Source organism: Pseudorca crassidens, chromosome 12 (assembly GCF_039906515.1).
Source record: "Pseudorca crassidens isolate mPseCra1 chromosome 12, mPseCra1.hap1, whole genome shotgun sequence".
Lineage (NCBI taxonomy): Eukaryota > Metazoa > Chordata > Mammalia > Artiodactyla > Delphinidae > Pseudorca > Pseudorca crassidens.
The window spans coordinates 43358721-43377161 of record NC_090307.1 but is presented as its reverse complement, the minus strand read 5'-3'; the positions used below and the strand labels follow the sequence as shown (position 1 = coordinate 43377161).

The 18441-nt window shown below is 35.0% G+C and overlaps 1 protein-coding gene across 6 annotated transcripts in view; it reads right to left on the bottom strand.

Moving 5' to 3' along the window:
- Positions 1-18441, bottom strand: part of NOL4 (nucleolar protein 4) — a 394425-nt gene that overhangs the window by 91593 nt on the left and 284391 nt on the right. For 4 of the 6 annotated variants that reach the window (XM_067699374.1, XM_067699376.1, XM_067699377.1 and 1 more), the window contains exons 8-9: positions 17820-18011; positions 1549-1662 (exon numbers count right to left, since the gene is read on the bottom strand). In XM_067699374.1, coding sequence (XP_067555475.1) covers positions 1549-1662; positions 17820-18011 — 306 coding nt within the window. The remainder of the gene's footprint in view (positions 1-1548; positions 1663-17819; positions 18012-18441) is intronic. The other 2 variants (XM_067699379.1, XM_067699375.1) reach the window with 1 other exon arrangement.

The window sequence follows — 18441 nt, the reverse complement described above, 5'->3', positions numbered from 1 at the left end:
GAAATAACTATACATTTGTATCCTCCATTTTACAGATTAGGTCAACAGTGGTTAAGTGATTAGACCAAATATTGTGGACGACCAGCTTTGGGGAGCTTGTAGAAGGAGACAGTAGGCAGTACATAACGTGAATCAGTCATTTAATTTTCATGACAACTGCACATATGATTGACTCTATGATTCAGGGATATTCTAGAGTGTAGATTGGATGAGCTATGTAGCGAACTGACAACCAGGAGATTCCTTTCAATCCCGGAATTCTACTATTCTGATTTCTAGAATAATGATCTTTTCTCAAGTGGACTTAGTCTGAATTCAAAACTCCTAAATCTGAGATAGTACTGTTAATGCTTCTTTATAGTCTTACTGATACCAATGCAATGACAGAAAAGCTAGAACATCAATTAAAATAACTCTTTCTAGGCTGAATTTTCTTGATGCTTACTACATGCCAGGCAAATTGCTAAGTACCTAACATAAATCTATCATTCAGGGTTCTCACACACCCCTATAAGATCAGTACTGTTATTATTGTTATTTTACATATGAGAACACTAGGCACAGAGAATTGGAATAATTTCCTGAAGGTCACACAGTTAGTAAGGGTAGAGCTGAGAATCAAAATCAGTTGTATTTAACTCCAGAATATGCAGTCTTAATCACTATGCTAAATATGGTATTATATATTGGCCTGTAACTTATTTTAAGCAAGATAAATTTTAGAGATATAATAATGACAAACGTCTCAGGCTTCCCTGGTGGCACAGTGGTTAAGAACCCTCCTGCCAATGCAGGGGACACAGGTTCGATCCCTGGTCCGGGAAGATCCCACATGCCCGCGGAGCAACTAAGCCCATGCCACAATTCTGAAGCCCAGGCACCTAGAGCCCATGCTCCGCAACAAGAGAAGCCACCGCAATGAGAAGTCCGCACACCGCAAAAGTACATCTACATCACATGGATATACAGCCTTAGAAAAGAGATGTAGAAAGATGATACTTAATGGTTATACGGTAAATGATTTGTTAATGTGAAGGTAAGCCCAGGACATAGATGTTCCTTCTTTTATACCCCCATTTTATGGCTTTCTGGGCTTCAAGATTATGTTGTGTTTTCCCCATACCTAGCATAATCTATTGATATTTGGCAATGGACCAGAGGAAATTAGAGGTTCATTTTCATTCAAAAAGACCATAATCAGGTCACTATTATAAACAATCAGGTAAACTTACAAAACTACTGTAAATGATCATTTAGAGCCTCTTATTTAGATAAGTCATTAGCCTTCACATTGGATACTAAACAAAATTTTAACTCATTAATTTTACAATTGTCCATTTTTCATCACAGGAAATTTTTGTCATTGCATCTCTACTGATCTCATGGACACGCCTTTTTCAAGTTTAAATTCATATCACAAAGACAGAAAAACGATATCTCTGTGGACTTTAAATCCATTCCAGAGATTCTGCTCTTCTCCATAAATCAGATTAACTTAACCATATTTGCTATAGCTGGTGGTCACCAGACCCCAAGACTCCTCAGTACCTGTTGTCTATCCAGACGCATCCTCTTGGCGGCATTTCTACTCTCACTCTCACAGGCTGAAGCCAAGATACTCTCTGCAACTGCTGAAGTAAGGTGGGAAGGAATAGGTCGAGACTAAAAAAAAAGAGAGAAAAAAACATGAAAAAATTATTAACAGTATCATTAACAGTCCAATGCTATACTCAGATCTCATAGGATGTGCAGGAGTATCCATGTATTTCAACTCAACTGATTTCAATAGAAAGAGGAAATGGAAATTGCAAAGATGAATAATGAAAGCTAGTTAGAGGTTAAAGCTAGAGTTGCTACAGATCCATCATCCATTCCCACAGCTCCTTTGTCACAAGTGTTTAGTCTAGGCCATTAAGCTGGAGTTTGAACAGGCAGTGGTAAAATTGCTGACTGGGTTTTGCAAGTAAAACAAGTCCTTTAATTCTCTTATAACATATGACAATGCACAACAAAACAAAACAAAAACAAGTGACAGGGCTGAAACAGTTGGAAAAACTGACAGACACTCAGACCATGTCAAACAATCTCAATATGAAATATTATGACTATTTACAGTCTGAGCTGTGACACAATTGATGTGATTAAAATTCTTATAAAAAACACCTTACTTTAGCTTAAAAACAAACTAAAACTTCAGTCCTAGAACAATTTTGCTATAACAAAAATTCAGTGTTCTAGATGTGAGATGTGCATGTGTGCCTACATGCTTTGTTTTATTTATAAAATATGTGTCAATATTATTAGTGTAAGAGGTACATGTTGGATATCCATCTTCTGTGTAGCCCATGTAGAAACTCATTAACCCCCTGACTAAGCTCCTAATTAACTACAAATTGTTTGTGATTCTCCATATCATTTGTGATAATCAGAAAAGTTTTCCATTTTTTCCCATAATTACATGAAAAATTATCTAACTGAAAGATGAAGTACTTAATGATACCAGACAGTTTTTTAAAAAATGATAAGTAAATGATAGATAAGTAACGTAAAAATTAAACAAGATGAAAGAGCAAAATATGAAATGACAAAATAAGCATCTTTTAGCAACCTAGCCTATTATAATGGTATGCCATCTTAGGGTTTTCAAAGCCTGAGTCCAAAATATGTATGGCTGCCATACATAACTCTGGCATGTATGATGTGCATTAGCACACTGAACCATAGCATTTCTATCTCAAACAGTATTCTAGAACAACTAAATTCAGACCACAGTGTTTTAATAGCTACTCTTCAGTAGAATTTGTTCAGTGCAGAAAGAGACCCAGCTTTGACTTTATTTGAACTAGGAAGCAATTTCTGCTGCTGCCTCACCTGACTCCCCCATGTTTCCACCTCCAAAGTAGCCTCTGTAGGCAAAAGGTAGGAAGGGCATAGGGTGCAGTCTCCACCTGCTAACCCTGTGAGATGATGGAAATGATAGGTAGACAACTTTGCCAATAAAGCATTAGGATATTTGGAATGTCGTTTTTGCAAAAGGAAGAAAAGAAAGAGGCCCCCTGAGGTAGCAGGAAGAATAGTTTTGAGAAGGAAATTACAAAGTCAGGACTGTGTGTTGGGAACAGAGAGGGTCAAATGAAGTAAACGTTAAAAAATATTTAAATTGTCATAAAGGTGTATATATCATTTCAAAACGCATATTGCTTCATTTCATTCTGTACTTCATTGAATATGGATAAGGTAGTCTAGCTCAGAACTGAAACTATACTAAGCTACAAAAATCAGTGTTTCATTAAAAGATGGCCATAACATGGCTCAAAATTATACTCTAAACCCCATGGGAATTGGCTACACAATGTTGTTCATCTCAACTGAATTATGTTTTGAGGCAACAGTGTTACAGGAAAAATGGGAATAAGAACATTCCATTATAAAAAAATCATCTATTTCATTGTAGCTAGCATTGTTCAAATAGAAGTGAGAGTCCACACCTTTATAAACTACATCTTTAGACACTTCATCTAGTTCTAGGGATTGAATTAACAGAAGCTAACTAAAATATCAGCAGTCTCTATTTTCCTGATCCAATCATTGACAGGCACATGAAATTCAGAGACCTGTTTCTGTTCTTCATTCCTTTTATTTTTTCTCTTTACCTGGTACCTCTATTCAAAATTAGGAATATGTAAGGCTATGGAGCTTCCTTAAGCTGACTAAATTGTAGTAATAAACACATACATTCCTTGAACACCTAATAGTTTGTTGAACAGAGAGAATACAAGGTAAAATACCTCTTTAATTAGAATGATTTGGTAGCATTTCCTTTCAAATTCTTTTTTAATATTTAAAAACAAAATGGGAAATGACTTTTACTAGAACAGTATAAGTTACTGTGTGTAATAATTTATATACTTTCCTTTTTGGAGAAAATGACACAGTTGGGTTTTTACCAAGTATATTTAATTGGTCTTCTCAGAAAATAGAATAATTTCCCAGCTGAGTGGAACTAGATATTTTTTAAGGTCACTGGATAACCTCATTATTTCAAGATTTTGGGAAAAAAGTCAACTTCAAGATAAAGCAATCATGTACTCTTTCCTATTAAGTGAAAAAAATCAGTAGAAGCAAAGATACGTGATTAAACATGGCCAGAAGTTAAACAATATAATTTTGAAAATAGAGTTGTTCTGAGTTTACTATAGAATCATAATCCGATAACTGTAAATGGTCATATAAATCATTCAGTACAGTTTCTTCCTTAAAGTTTGAAGAAACTTTTTTGCCTAAGGACAAATTGAGCTAGAAATAGAAGCCAGGTTTCATGTCTCCCAATTCTCAACTCTTCCACTCTCCTAAATTCTGTGGTATACTTAGTACTTTTACAAAATTTATTATTAATAACATAAAATATTTTAGGAAAGATCCTTATATATAAAATGTTGGCTCAACCAAAAATAAGCAGACCAAAGTTATTCCTTTACATATCTGTATTACAATTATACCCGACTCAAGCTCATTGGAGAGAAGGGCAGAACGAATGAATAAAATCTATATTACAGTTTAATAGGTACATATGTGTTTTTCAAGGAATTTACAATATCCTAAATACATGATAAAATACGTACCTCCAAGGAGAAAACCAGTACTATTCATTCTAAATTAATCTTAAGATAAATATTAATAATACCTAACTCATACTGAGTGCTTAGATGTGGAAGCATTAATACAAAAATCTGTGATTCATTATCTAATTTCTTCCAAACAACCCTTGAGAAAAAGTACTTTTATCACCCATTTTAAAGAAACCCAAATTAAAGTCCTATATAACTTGCCCAAGATCACACAGCTATGATGTGGAAACACCTGAATTCATCTTTAAGTCTGATGATAAACTGGGACTAATAATCCCTAGTAAAGTTTATTGTCATTTTACAATGAAGGCCTCAGTGAGTTTAAAGAAAGCTGGAGCTCTTAAACACTACACATTCCTCCGGAGGAGTCCATGTACAGCTAACTCCATTATGCATTGAAATGAAGAATATATTAGGGTCTTCCTAAAATACTTCTCTTAAAGTCATCAAAATCCTCCTAAAACAGCTTCCTATTAATTCTTTAAAACTCTTCTTCATTAATGGCATGATAAAATGGAACTTATCTAAATTCCATCACATGTTCTAAACTGATGCAATCTAAATTCATAAGATTTTCACGTTGGAGCAACCAGAAGTGCCAAGAAATTACTGTACACGACACATAATAAAGCTTAGTTTCATGCCCAGAACGAGAATCAGGAGCCAGGCAGAGAAGTTCTTTCTCTCCTGTGAGGCAATCCTGGTAAAAATCCCCTTGGTTCTAATACTGATGAGCCAGTAATAAATGCTGATGCTCGTCTATACACACAGAGCTCAATTATGCTGTGCCCGGTTATATGATACTAAATATGAAAGTCTTTGGCTTATTTTTCCTCCATGGTGTGGCTATTATCTATTTCACAACTCAAAAGTACTTAGACCAAGAGAGTGAGAAGGAAATTCATCAGTTTTGCTCCTTATAAAAGCAGTGTTATCATAGAGAAATTTAAAACTATTATTTATGAGTTCTCAGAACGATATTCATGGGGACTTCCCCTTTCCTTCGTGACATTTACTAGTGGAAAGCTTATTCTAAAATCATCTCTTTAGTGTTTTCCTGTCAGTGTGTTAAGGGCTGTAGTCATGGGTTCCACCAGGGATAAATGCTGAAGTTTCCTTGTTACACCAGTAAGAGTGGCCATAAAACACAAAAGCTTCCACTGTAATAACTTGAAATAATATTTCACCAAAATGCAAAGAGTTCAATAGATAATTTATGGAAAACAACACTGCTCCTTCCAGTTGAATACAGCTCAGTAAATCTACTATTTAGTATATATCTTAGATATTTAAAAATAATTATTCAAAGATGTATACAATCACATATTCTACATGATCTATACCTAGATTGAGATTTGTTACCTATTTCTTTCCTGGATATGAGATAATGCTAACTAGCCTTCACTAATTATCTCTTCATAATTAACTGTCATACTCAACTGGGACAAGCTGATCTTTCCCCAGCACTGTTCTTATTGTAATAATTATCTATGCCCAAACCAACGGTGGTCGTTTCATTAAACAGATGGCTAAACAGTCACATGGGGTTTTGGAGTTTAAAAAGTCACATTTTAATTGGGGACTTAAGATATGATTGCTGTTGGCACAGTGTAAATGTGTCTTTCCTTATATAGGCATGTAAAACCTACTACCACACCAACAAACTATTCCATTTTTTGGTCTTAAAACTAAACAGTGTTTGAGTCCTCTGAACTTCTGCTGTACGCTTAGGATGCTGTACGTTTTTTTTTTTTTTTTTTTGCAATTATATAAAGTAAAAAGAAATCAAGAATATAAGCTCTGTTCATGGGTTACTGTGGCGATGCTCTCGACTCCAGTGTTCAAGCACAGCTTAATCAAGTATTAGACAAGCCAGATTGGGAGCAATGGTGACATCAACCTGAGATTTTAAGTAGAATGAGCTCTTTTAAAATAATTAAAGCAAATAATTCAGTAGTCAGAATTTAGGTAGAGTTTTAAGTTAAGATGATTTCTGCTAAACTTGTTACTTTATAAAATACATAATTTGAAAATTCTGCAGCTTGGATGATATCCTGTCACCCCAAAATGGTATACCCATGCCTGAACACATAACTGTTACAGTGTAAAAAGATGCAGCTCCTAAGGGATCCCTTTTTCTGACCAGGTAGCTTCATCTGCCAACATCAGTGGACTAAAGTAACAGTTTAGCAACTAAGTCAGACAGACCTGGATATTATTATGCAATCAGTTCCTTGCAATTTGCCTGACTACTTTTGCTATATAATCTCTCTGAGCCTCACTCATTCTGCCGAGTATCATTATTTATATTTTTATAAATGACAAAACTGAGGTTCAGTCAATAAGCTATGAATAGGAAAAATAATCTCTATATCAGGGGGCAGTTGTTAGAATTCCATGAAGTAAGGTACATAAAGTCACTGATATCTTTACTAGTTTATCCAACAAATATACTTAATGGGCGCTTTCTGTATGTCAGGAACTGTGCCAAGTCCAAAAATACGGAGATAAACAAAATCAATACTGTCTCTGTTATCATAGAGTTTACTTTGCAAGTTAGTACAATGCCTAGTACATAGGGTATAATATACACGGAACAAAGAGTGTTTATTATAGACTCACAACCTTTTATCAGTAATTCTAAGATCCTAATATTGTATGAGCTGAAATATTTCAAAAACTTAGGGTAAACTCAGTTGGCAGAAGAAACTGATATGAGAATATTTAAAAACTTTCTTTTTTCTGCTTTCTGTGAATATTCCTAGGTTTTGTGGCAGAAAGACTAATATATTTGTGCATGGGATGTTTTTCCAGACCCCAATGTGAGTGTTATGCAGGAAACAGAATATGTACTTTATCAGGTCCCCCAAATCAGAAAAGTTCTGAATTCTGGACCATTGATGATCCAAGATCTTAGATAAGCATGGTGGATGCAGACTAAAATAGCAGCTCAACTGCCTTGACCCCATCCTAAAAGGTTTGGGTGGATGTGATAAGCAAAGTCCCTTACTGACCTAACTGGCCACGTGACTTAGTCCTGGCCAATCACGGGAGCCCATCCCTTTGTTCCCAGTGACTGATCCAAGAAATGGACATATGATCCAATTAGGGCCAATCCAAGTCCTTTCATGGAAATGGGAACCTGGAGCTGGAAGATTGCTCTTGGATTGGGAGTTTTAAGAAAAGAAGCTTAGAGCTGCTGATGGCAACACTTCCCAACAGGTAGCAAGACTGAGAGTTAAACCAATACACAGAGAAGCATTGGGAGAGTGGCAAATCCCTGCCATTTGAGCCCAGCTATGTGAGAATCCTTGGACTTTCCAGTTTTCCTGAGAAAAATATCTTGACTAATTTAAAAGGAGTTTAAAAACAAAGATGATAATTAACCCCTATCTAGGCTGTGATTATAAGTATTTCATTCTGAATTAATAGTCTATGCTTCGGCCTTAATTTTAGAACATTATTGACCTTTAATAATGATCTTTCACAAACACATGGGGAATTGTTAAGTTTTATAGTTGATGCTAAAGCCCAGTTTAGCTAATGTCATCTGACATATACATCTGATCAAGATGAGATAAACTAAATTTTCAACTAAAATGACATGTTTTCATTTTAACTGACAACTTATTCAAGTCTCCACTAGGAAACATCTTTTAATTCTGAAAATAAGTGATTACATTTACTTATGATTATTTTGGACCATGACATCTTTTCTTTTAATAGTTTACTTATGAAACGTAAAACTATATACAAATTCTATTCATACAATTAATATTCACACTAATTACCAAATAGATAAAAATATTTTAAAAATAGTGTTTCAAGAGAGTTAAAATTAAACGTTATATGACGCCTTCTTTAGGAAAAAAAACTCCCTAAGATTTAAAATACATTAGGCTAGATTTTCAGTTATCAGTAGCTTTTAAAATTGAAATGCCAATTGCAGGATACTGTGAAAGAGCACACAATAAACACTAGCTTATCTCCCCACTAATTTTACTACAAAGTAACACATTAGTATGAATGTCCACTCATTCACTCATCCTTCATTCAACAATTTTAATTCCATTGAATTGAACACGGACTGAGCAGATTTCACGAGCAACTAATTGTACTGTATAAGACATAGTGGATGATACAGAAATGAACAAGTTAAGAAGCAGAGTAGTCAAGGAACGTAACTTCTTATTAGGGAGCTAAGGCCCATAAATAAATAACAGTAATATAAGACAGGATAAAATAAAACTACAGAAGTACCACAAAGTACAATTTGCACATGGAAGAAAGAGAGATTTAAGGCTGCTGTTAGCTAGAAGTGATGATTAAATAGATAAAGGCGTATTGGATTTAGTCCTCCAAGGAGTTCAACAGATTGAGACAGCAAGGGTTTCCCAGTAAAGGGAGCAGTGGAATGCAATTTCAGATTCGACTGCATTTTATCCTGTTCCTCAGAGACCAGGTACCATGCTATGCAGAAGTTTTTATATTTGTTATTTCAAGTGTTGTTGGTTTTCACGTAGAAGTGCTATTTGTTTCCATTTTTCCCGTGAGGAATCTGAACTACAAGAGATACAAGGTCCACAAGTAACAGCTGATAAAACATGGCTAAGAACCAAGATCCACTGACTAAAATCAGGGAGCTTTTCTTCAGATTTGCTCACCAATGCTGCTAATTTTCCAGTGTCTCCTTCTGGGTTGTTTCCTTTTTCTTAGAGTACATTTTAGTTCTTCCCAGAAACAGCCTGTCAGTGGTAATTTCAGTAGTTGTCTGAAGTATTTTTCTTCCTCACTCTGGAGGTAGAGTTTAGCTAGGCATCGATTTGTAGACTAAAAGTAGTTTCTCTAAAAAATTTTGAGGACTTTTTTCTCAGTATTTTGAAGATTGTCTTCCGACATCTATTTTGAGGACAAGTATTATGTTCAGTCTACTTTCCTGTTTTAGATAATTTCTTGTTTCTTCCTGGCGACATTTAAGAATTTCTTGGGTCTGCTGCAGTTTTGCCTTGATGTACATAGGTGTGACTTTGTTTTTATTTGTGCTGCTCAGGGATGGTCTGTTTCTCTGTTCTTAGTATTCATGGTCTAGTCAATTCTGAAAAATTCTTCCTCCTTTTTTGCTTGAATATTGTCCTCATTCTCTCTAATTCCTCCTTTGGAATGCCTATTAGATCTATATCACTCTAGTCCCCAAGTTAACTTCTTTATCAAATTCCACTTCTCTTTTTTCTGTCTGTGAGTAATTTCCACAGTTCCAATGTATCAATTTTCTCTTTGGTTGAATCATCTTATCTGCTATTTAACCCATCTAGTAAGGTTTTAGTTTCAATGTTTATAATGCCTGTCATTTCATTTTTTGAAGTTGTAATTTGATGCTTCCAATTCCCCTTTAATGGAAGAGTAGTCATTTCCAGGGTCCCAGCTTTTTATACAGTTCTCAGTTCATGTTCCTGCCTAGTCGCAAACCCAAATCCCCATCTCCTGAACTTGAATTGGCATTCAAATCCCAGCCCTTATCTGTTTGGGCTTAAATTCACTTTTTCTATCTTCCTACTCTGTTACCCTATCAAATTAAGGGCTTACAACTCTGGCTATGAGTTTGCTATTAATTTCAAGCCTTGGGAATTTCCTTTTCTTTCTTTTGAGCTTATATAGGCATTTAAAAATTGTTATATTTTACTCAGGGTTTGTATGTATTTGTAGAGGGAAGGTGAGTGGGGTGTGTGAGGGGGTATTCCATGAGACTCAGGTCAACATTTTGCTTAAACTAAAAGATCCACTGATGAGTAACTCTGAAAGCACTGATGGTTGTATTCTTTACACTTTAGTTACTCTTCAATTTTAGTAAATAAAATAATTTAGTAAATAAAGAGAGAATAGTACCCATGAACCCTGAGTCAGGAAAAATCAGTGAACCAAGAGAGCACACACTGAGAGAAAGAGTAGCAGTTCCCTGTGATAACTGAGACATTAAAGGAAATAATTGAGCATATTAGAAGAAAGGGTAGAAAGGGGCCAGATTATATGCTAAACATTTTATTTACATTATCACATGTAATACCTCGAGAGCCCTCTCCTTTAGAAAAATGGAGACTCAGAAACATCACATAAAATTGTACAGGAATTGAACCTAGGTGTCTCAGTTTCAAAAGGGCATACTGTAACACACTATAGTAAGAAATTTAGAATTTGTCCTGAGATGACAAAAGTTTGACAGTATCAAAGCCAGAATTGAGGAAGACTACTCCAGGAACAAAGGCAGATTTATAATAAAGCCAATGAAGTCCAGGCACCAGGGTTCTTCAACTGGATGGAACTACTGGAGTTACTGGATGTTGTAAGTATTCTAGTATTTCTTCTTTTTCTGAAGAAAAAGATTTGAATCTTCAAGATTTCTCTTTTTTAAAACAAATATTATGTGTGGCTTTTTTCTAACTGCAGATATTCATCCTTCTACCTAACTTTGTGCTCATAATTTTATATTACTTTTCTTTTGAAAAAAAGGTCCCAAATTTCATAATTTTCAGGTGCAAATCCTAGTTCTTTCTCTGCTTATGAATTAGAGGGTAGTATAAGATGGAAGTATGTAGTTGAGTTAGAAGGATTATGCAAGGGTATAGGTATGAGATTTGAAAGGTTAGAACTAAAATGATACCTGATAAAGTTCAAACTTATGGGACTGATTTGGGAAAGACAGCAAAGGAAAAATAAACAGAATTTAGCCAGTGGTAGAATGCAAGTCAGGAGTATAAGGAGAGTCAAATCTCTTTCCAAGTTTATGAACACTGGTGTACATGACAACAGTGGTGCGATTGCTGGAAATAGATAAGTCAAGAGGAATTTACTATTGATTTGGTAGATGAGGTGGAAGATCAGTGGAGAGAATGGGTGATAGAGAATGCAGAGAATTCAGTGAGGATATAACAACACATTTGCCTAGCATCTGACTAGAATGTGGAATGAAATACCAAGGCTTTGTATATGACTGGGATCTACTTTGAGAGTAGAGTACTGTATACAGGAGTAGACCTCTGCAGCTGTGGAGAGGGTAATATGCGGTACATGGCCAAGCAAAGAATCTTAAGAAAAGCCCCAAATCAAGAAAAAGGTACATGAATAGAAATAGAAAATAGAATCTTAAGAAAATGGGGTGATTTATAGTTGAGGATGCAATTTTTGGATTTGGTGCAAAGGTAGTCATGTGATCTTCATAAGAACTAATTCAATATAGTGGTAAGAACCAGAGTCTGAATTTAAGGGATTTGGTGGGAGTTGGTGGTAACAGGTGTAAACTGTGAGTATAAAACATTTCAGTAAACATGGCAAAGAAAGATGGATGCATTGAGTCCTCAAAGAAAGATTATAGAAGTTATGAGGTTAATTTTTTTTTGAATTTGGACACTTTTTATAAGGCAGAAGAGAAGAAAAGGGAAAACTCAGTGAAAAGGGAAAACTGAAAATATGACCATTGGGATGGTCGAAGAAGCCATGTTCTGAAGGAGGTGAAATGACAGGGGAGCAGAAGTGAAGCGTTATCCAGAGCAATAAGACCAGGACACTTCCTCTGTAAAGGCAGCAGGGGATACTTGAAAAATTGTAGGTGATTGTGAAACATTTTAATATAGCTTGTGCAGGCTCTTTGAGTGAAAGTAAAGACTAAGAAATATCTATGCTAATAATGGCTAGAGTGATACAGACCACTGAAACTGAGAAAGCTAAAGAACTGTGAGTGCAGATTAGCTATCAAAATTATTAAGAAAGGTATTATAGGATGTAATTAAAAAGAAATACTATGAATAAAGAACTTAGAGGATGGTACGAACGTATCCTGGGGGATGGTAGATGACATTTATAAAAGAGAGGGCAAAAATTGGTACAAATAGCAGGTGGGGAATTCAAACTAATTAGCATCAATTAAGTTAACTGGTCACAAAGAGAGAAACCTGTACAGTTGTGCTCACGATGCATGAAGAATATTGTGAATAATAATGGTTGCGCAGGTATAAAGTTTTAAACCAAGATCTTGTATGAAGGGCTCAGTATATTTCCGATCAAATTTTTAGTTTAAAGAAGCACTTTAATTCATTTTTTATAATAGCTCTATTTGCTAAAGAATGAATAGTGTCACTGTAGCTTTTGCAATGCCTATGATATCTATGAAAGCTGTGAATTGAAGATGAATTCTGATCTCTCTACTTTAGTCTGCATCAGACAAGTAGAGGCAAAGGATGTTAAGTAGTCAAATTCCCTAAAAAATGTACCATTTCCTAAACATTAACCATTTATTTTCTAATGAAAGAACTGTGAAATAAGGTCAGATATCAAAATTACTGAGGAGGGTATTATAGGATGTAATTAAAAAGAAATACTATGAATAAAGATCTTAGGGGCTTCCCTGGTGGCACAGTGGTTGAGACACCGCCTGCTGATGCAGGGGACACGGGTTCGTGCCCCGGTCTGGGAAGATCCCACATGCCGCGGAGCGGCTGGGCCCGTGAGCCACGGCCACTGAGCCTGCGCGTCTGGAGCCTGTGCTCCGCAACGGGAGAGGCCCCAACAGTGAGAGGCCCGCGAACCGCAAAAAAAAAAAAAAAAAAACAACTTAGAAGGTGGTATGAAAGTATGGTGTTTCCGTAATTAGATTATTTACACATTTGTTTTTAAATTTATATCTCATTTCCCCCCAAATAGATATCAGAGCTACCAAGGAAATATGTAAGCTAAAACAAATTAAAAAACCAGATAATTGGGACCTTAGAAAGTTTTTTGGCTCTGAACTTCCTGACAGCCACAAAAGTGAACGTAGTAAGTTAATGATGAGAAAACATAAAAGCACTCTATTTCTGAAGAAGAAACACATTTTTTTTCATTACATGCTAAAAGAGGGTTCCGAAATGAGATCATTTATAGTGGACATTAAGAAGCCTAGTGGACAATGTCCCTGGCAAATTTTACAAAAAATAGCATGAGGGGGCTTCCCTGGTGGCGCAGTGGTTGAGAGTTCGCCTGCCAATGCAGGGGACCCGGGTTCGTGCCCCGGTCCGGGAAGATCCCACATGCCGCGCGGCTGGGCCCGTGAACCATGGCCGCTGAGCCTGCGCGTCCGGAGCCTGTGTTCCGCCACGGGAGAGGCCACAACAGTGAGAGGCCCGCATACCGCAAAAAAAAAAAAAAAAAAAAAAAAAGCATGAGATTTAATTCTTCAAACAAATATAGTCAAATAAATAATATTAAAAAGCAAATTAATAGGTAAGTTTTCAAGTGGCTGAGTTTATTGAATTCAAATATCTAGGCCACTTGATCTAACTTGATATAGTGTCAAGAAATGAGATACAGGAGGAAGGATGGACAGAAAGTCTCTTAGACTAACTCCCCCAAATATTTTCATTTGAGTTCTATAAAAATACATCTAAATATATGCAGCATGGTGAAAGAATCTCTAAACAATGCAAACTCAGAAAATAAAAAGAGAATCATATCACATAACACAAATAATACTTAGGTATGGGGTAACCTCACCTTGTTTATAAAGCTTTCTTTTTATGGCTTTATCTATTATAGGTGTTCTTGAATTTAAGATCAGGACACCTTGGAGAAATACATTTCTTTTCTGAAACAATCAACAAATATTCTTCAGAAAATTAGCTGAAGTAATTTGAGAGTCAAAGCTGCATAACAGAATCAATAATGATTTGATATATTTGTCTAAGGATTAATATAAGGGCTGCTTAACTCATTGGTTCTTAAAATCTAATGAAAACTAAGACAGTACTCTGTATCAAACTTATTGGATTTATTTTTCATAAAACATATCCTTTTATGTTCAACACTGAAGAATTTATGATCTGAGATGATTGGGAACACTGAATTAGTGAAAGTGTGTAGAAAAGTATCATAATATGGTTATTTAACTTCATACATTATAGAGACTGTTTGGAGCAATGACATAAACATTTCGGCTACTTCAGCAATTAAGACCTTTGGGGTCTTAATAATTTCAGTGAAATAAGAATGCATAAATATATACTCTAATATTTGTATGCATTCAGTGAAGTCAATGAAAAGTACTTGTGTTGTAAATTCTTAAGGGATAGTGTAGACTAATTAAACATGAATAGACTTTGTATTAGCAGCAGAAAATTAGAGTGAATGTCAACACTGTCAAGTATAATACTAATATAAGTTGTGATAAACCACTTCTATGGGAATATCTCTTTGAATTTCTTAATCAAAGTCAGTAGGGAACACATAATTCAATATTTTGTGTTTTGCTTTACTTAAAGAGTCTGCTGGATTAGAGATCCTAAGTAACTGGATGAGCTAAGCTTGCTGAATGCCACTTTCATTTTATAATACGGAGTCCCCTATCAAATACTCCTACAATTCTACTTTACAAATATATTAAAAACTTCTCTAGGTTGCTTTGTTGACTTACTAAGTACTACAAAATAATTGGCATGTAAAGATAATCATATATTAAAAATGATACATTTTCTTCATGTCTACCTATAGCAAAAACAATATAAGAAAATATTTTTTAATGTTTCAATTTTTTAAAACCATGGATATTATCTTATTTTAAGATTTTAAATTATAAAGGCAAAAAAATATTAATGTACAATATTTAGTTGTAATTACTATCTGCCCTAGTCATGCCTTTTCCTATTTGTTCCAGGTAAGGATGAGTGTTCAAAATGATGACATGCTGCATGACAATGAAGTGATACATAAAGCCAATCAAAATTCCAAGTGTTAACTAGATGGCGAATTTAATTTTTATTCCAACAGTGCATTACTGAGCAATGTATTTTTTAAAAATGGGCTAAACTACAATATCAATTTTCATCTGTGTTGTTCATTTAACATTTATTTATATTAGGCCTTATATTATTACTTAAGCACTTCACTTCCCACAACTTGTAATCTCAAAGAATCATGATGATCAGGGAACATGTTAACTTTTCTTAATTAACAAGTCAGGCATCTTTTGTATTTCTCATTACTTTGCATGATGTTATGCACATTATACATATATTGAATAAGTGAATAAAAAATGAACAAATGAAAATTATTAAATATGAAATACAATAGCATTTCTTTACAGCATTATTTCCAGATTAGTTTGTAAACCTACTTGATTTTATATTAACTTCTTGTCTTTCTCTATGCATAGCACAAAGTTTACATCAAATAGATGTTCATATTTGGTAAATAAATATAACTAATAAAAAACCTGTGATTATCTCAAATACATCTTTGAGAAATTAAGAATTCTACATGACAATGATTTTTTTCTTTTAAAGAATTATTAATAAATGGAAAATAAGATAAATTTTATCAAAGAAAAGAATCTCTAAATAAAAGATTTAGAAGAAATAGTAGTGCCAGATGCTGGTAAAATAAAATCATGGTATATAACATTATTATCTTTATTGTTACTGAAAGAAGAAAGTATATATTGTGCATTGTGCACTGAATGAGACATACTTAGTTTCTACTGGAATTTTACAACAACTGCCAATTTGATGATGAACCGATGTCAAAGCCAGGATTCTGGGCTCTTATTCCTGGTTAGATATCCTTTTTGTCTGTCATCTTTCTCCTATTGGGTGACAATAACTTTTAAAGAATTCAATAATGGGGGAAGTAGCTGTATTTTCTTCAAGCAATCTCTCCTCTCTTATACCATACCACCTCAACTGTCATAATTTAATTTCATCAGGCACAGCTATGCTATTTTATTTTAAAGTAACTTAGGTACAACAAACTCCAACTTCAATATAGTTATTCTAAGAAGTAAGCAAATTCTTAAATGTAGTGTTCTGTGATTTTATAATACAAATATTTTGGGTAGCTTTTTTCAGACGATGGATTAAATAATATTTGGTTGATTATATTTTCAGAGTTCAGATTTATTGAGTGGTTACTATGTGTCAAAAATGACCTGTCGAGCTTTACATGACAATTTATATAATCCTGTCAGCACTATAAATTAGGAATTATTCTCATTTCCAGAGGAGGGACCTGAGCTCAGAAAGTTGAAGCACCTTGCCCGGGTCACATAGCTACAAACTGGTGGACCCAGAACTCCAGACCAAGCTCTCCAGGGACCGAGCCTTGTGTTAGTGACCATCTTGGCAGACTGCCTCTCTATAAGAAACAGTCGTTTTTCTTTTAAAAATATCAAAGATATTTTTAGAAGCCATTGTAGAAAAATAGATAATATAGGAGGTATTACTTGTTATTCATTTCATTTATATCTGGAAAACTATTTCTCCTGTTGGCATACTCTGAAACATCTCCTATATCTACACCAACTCCTGTTCCATCACACCTAATAAATTGGAAGCACTGATCACAAGCACGAAGAGTCCTGGTTTTTATGGAGGCTTCTCAAAAGTACAACGAAAATAGTTTCAGAAAATTTCTAATACATGTCCACTCAAATACATAAAAATATAAAGAAAGTTTTAAAATACATTGTAAAAACTACTTCTAGTATAACAATTCCATCAAGGTAAGATAGAATAAAGGTCAAATAACACTGTCTAATTTCCACCCATAAATATCTAACACTGGCATGATATCATCCATCTACAAAAAGCCCAGCTGAATCTAAACGCTCATGTTAACCATCCACAAGACAAGTACACAAATATACCGAGCACACAAAAGCCTTATTTTTCACATAAGGATTTTCATTCCCTGACCTTTCTTTTCAAGGCCTGCTATTTGTTAACTGTTGGTATGAAAATAGTATTACTTAGATGGAGCCATCCATTTCCTTTTGTCCCAGAGAAAGCCATTCTCACAGGCCGTCTAAAGTAACCACGGGTGCTTCAGTTCAAGACTTGAATAACCTTAGATCTGCTTTAGCAGTAACAGAAAGGAAACACACAAGAATGAGATGCTGGCTCTCACTGCTGTTCACTCACATGACCCTCATTTCCTAGGACATGGTACCTAGGCTTGTGAGCACTGGTCTCACAAGGTGTGTCTTATTGAATCAACAAAGGGGATAAATACTTCAGGAAGATGAAAAGGAGAAAAAACAAACAAGCAAACAAAAACCCCTTGGACCTGACGTTATGGAAAAAATTAAAAAGACACTAAGATGAAAAAAAAAATTGTGTCATGGTTACATGTGGGATTTGGATGGAATCTAGGGCTGTGTTTTAATTCAAAACTCACCATCTCAAAACCACTTCTTTTCATCCGCCTGCAGGACTTGAGGTAAGTACGTATGCGTTTTCGGGCACGCTCTTGATACTCAGGGAATTGTCGCCTGCATGAGTCAATGATAGCCTGGATCTTTTCTTTGGGCTGCTTAGAGATTGGGACCATTCGGTCCAAGTTTTCATCTACAAACAGCCTGACAAACATCTGTTGGCAAGAGGGAGACAGAGGAGAAGGGTTTGGAGGGCTGCTCTCTGCTGTTCCTAGCTTCCTGTCTTGATTACTGATAGGAAAATAGTCTTGTCTGGTTTATGCACTGGAGAACTTTGCAATGGAAAGCCAGAAATTTTAAGCAAACACCCTTTACAGACTTTCTAAATGGTTGGGTTAAAAAACAGATAGAGAAAGAGAGAGAGAAAGGCAGACAGACAGACAGACAGAAAAGTATAGACTATTGCGTAGAAAAAAATCAAGAAATAACAGTAGACTGTGACGATTGAGCACCCCATAAAATTCTCTATTAATAATGTGACTGTTTACATTGCTACACTGCACAGTATACTAATCTCCGAAAACAAACAATTGACTCTTTTTTCATGCATAATTAGATAAGCTGGGAAAGCAAAGAAAATAACGG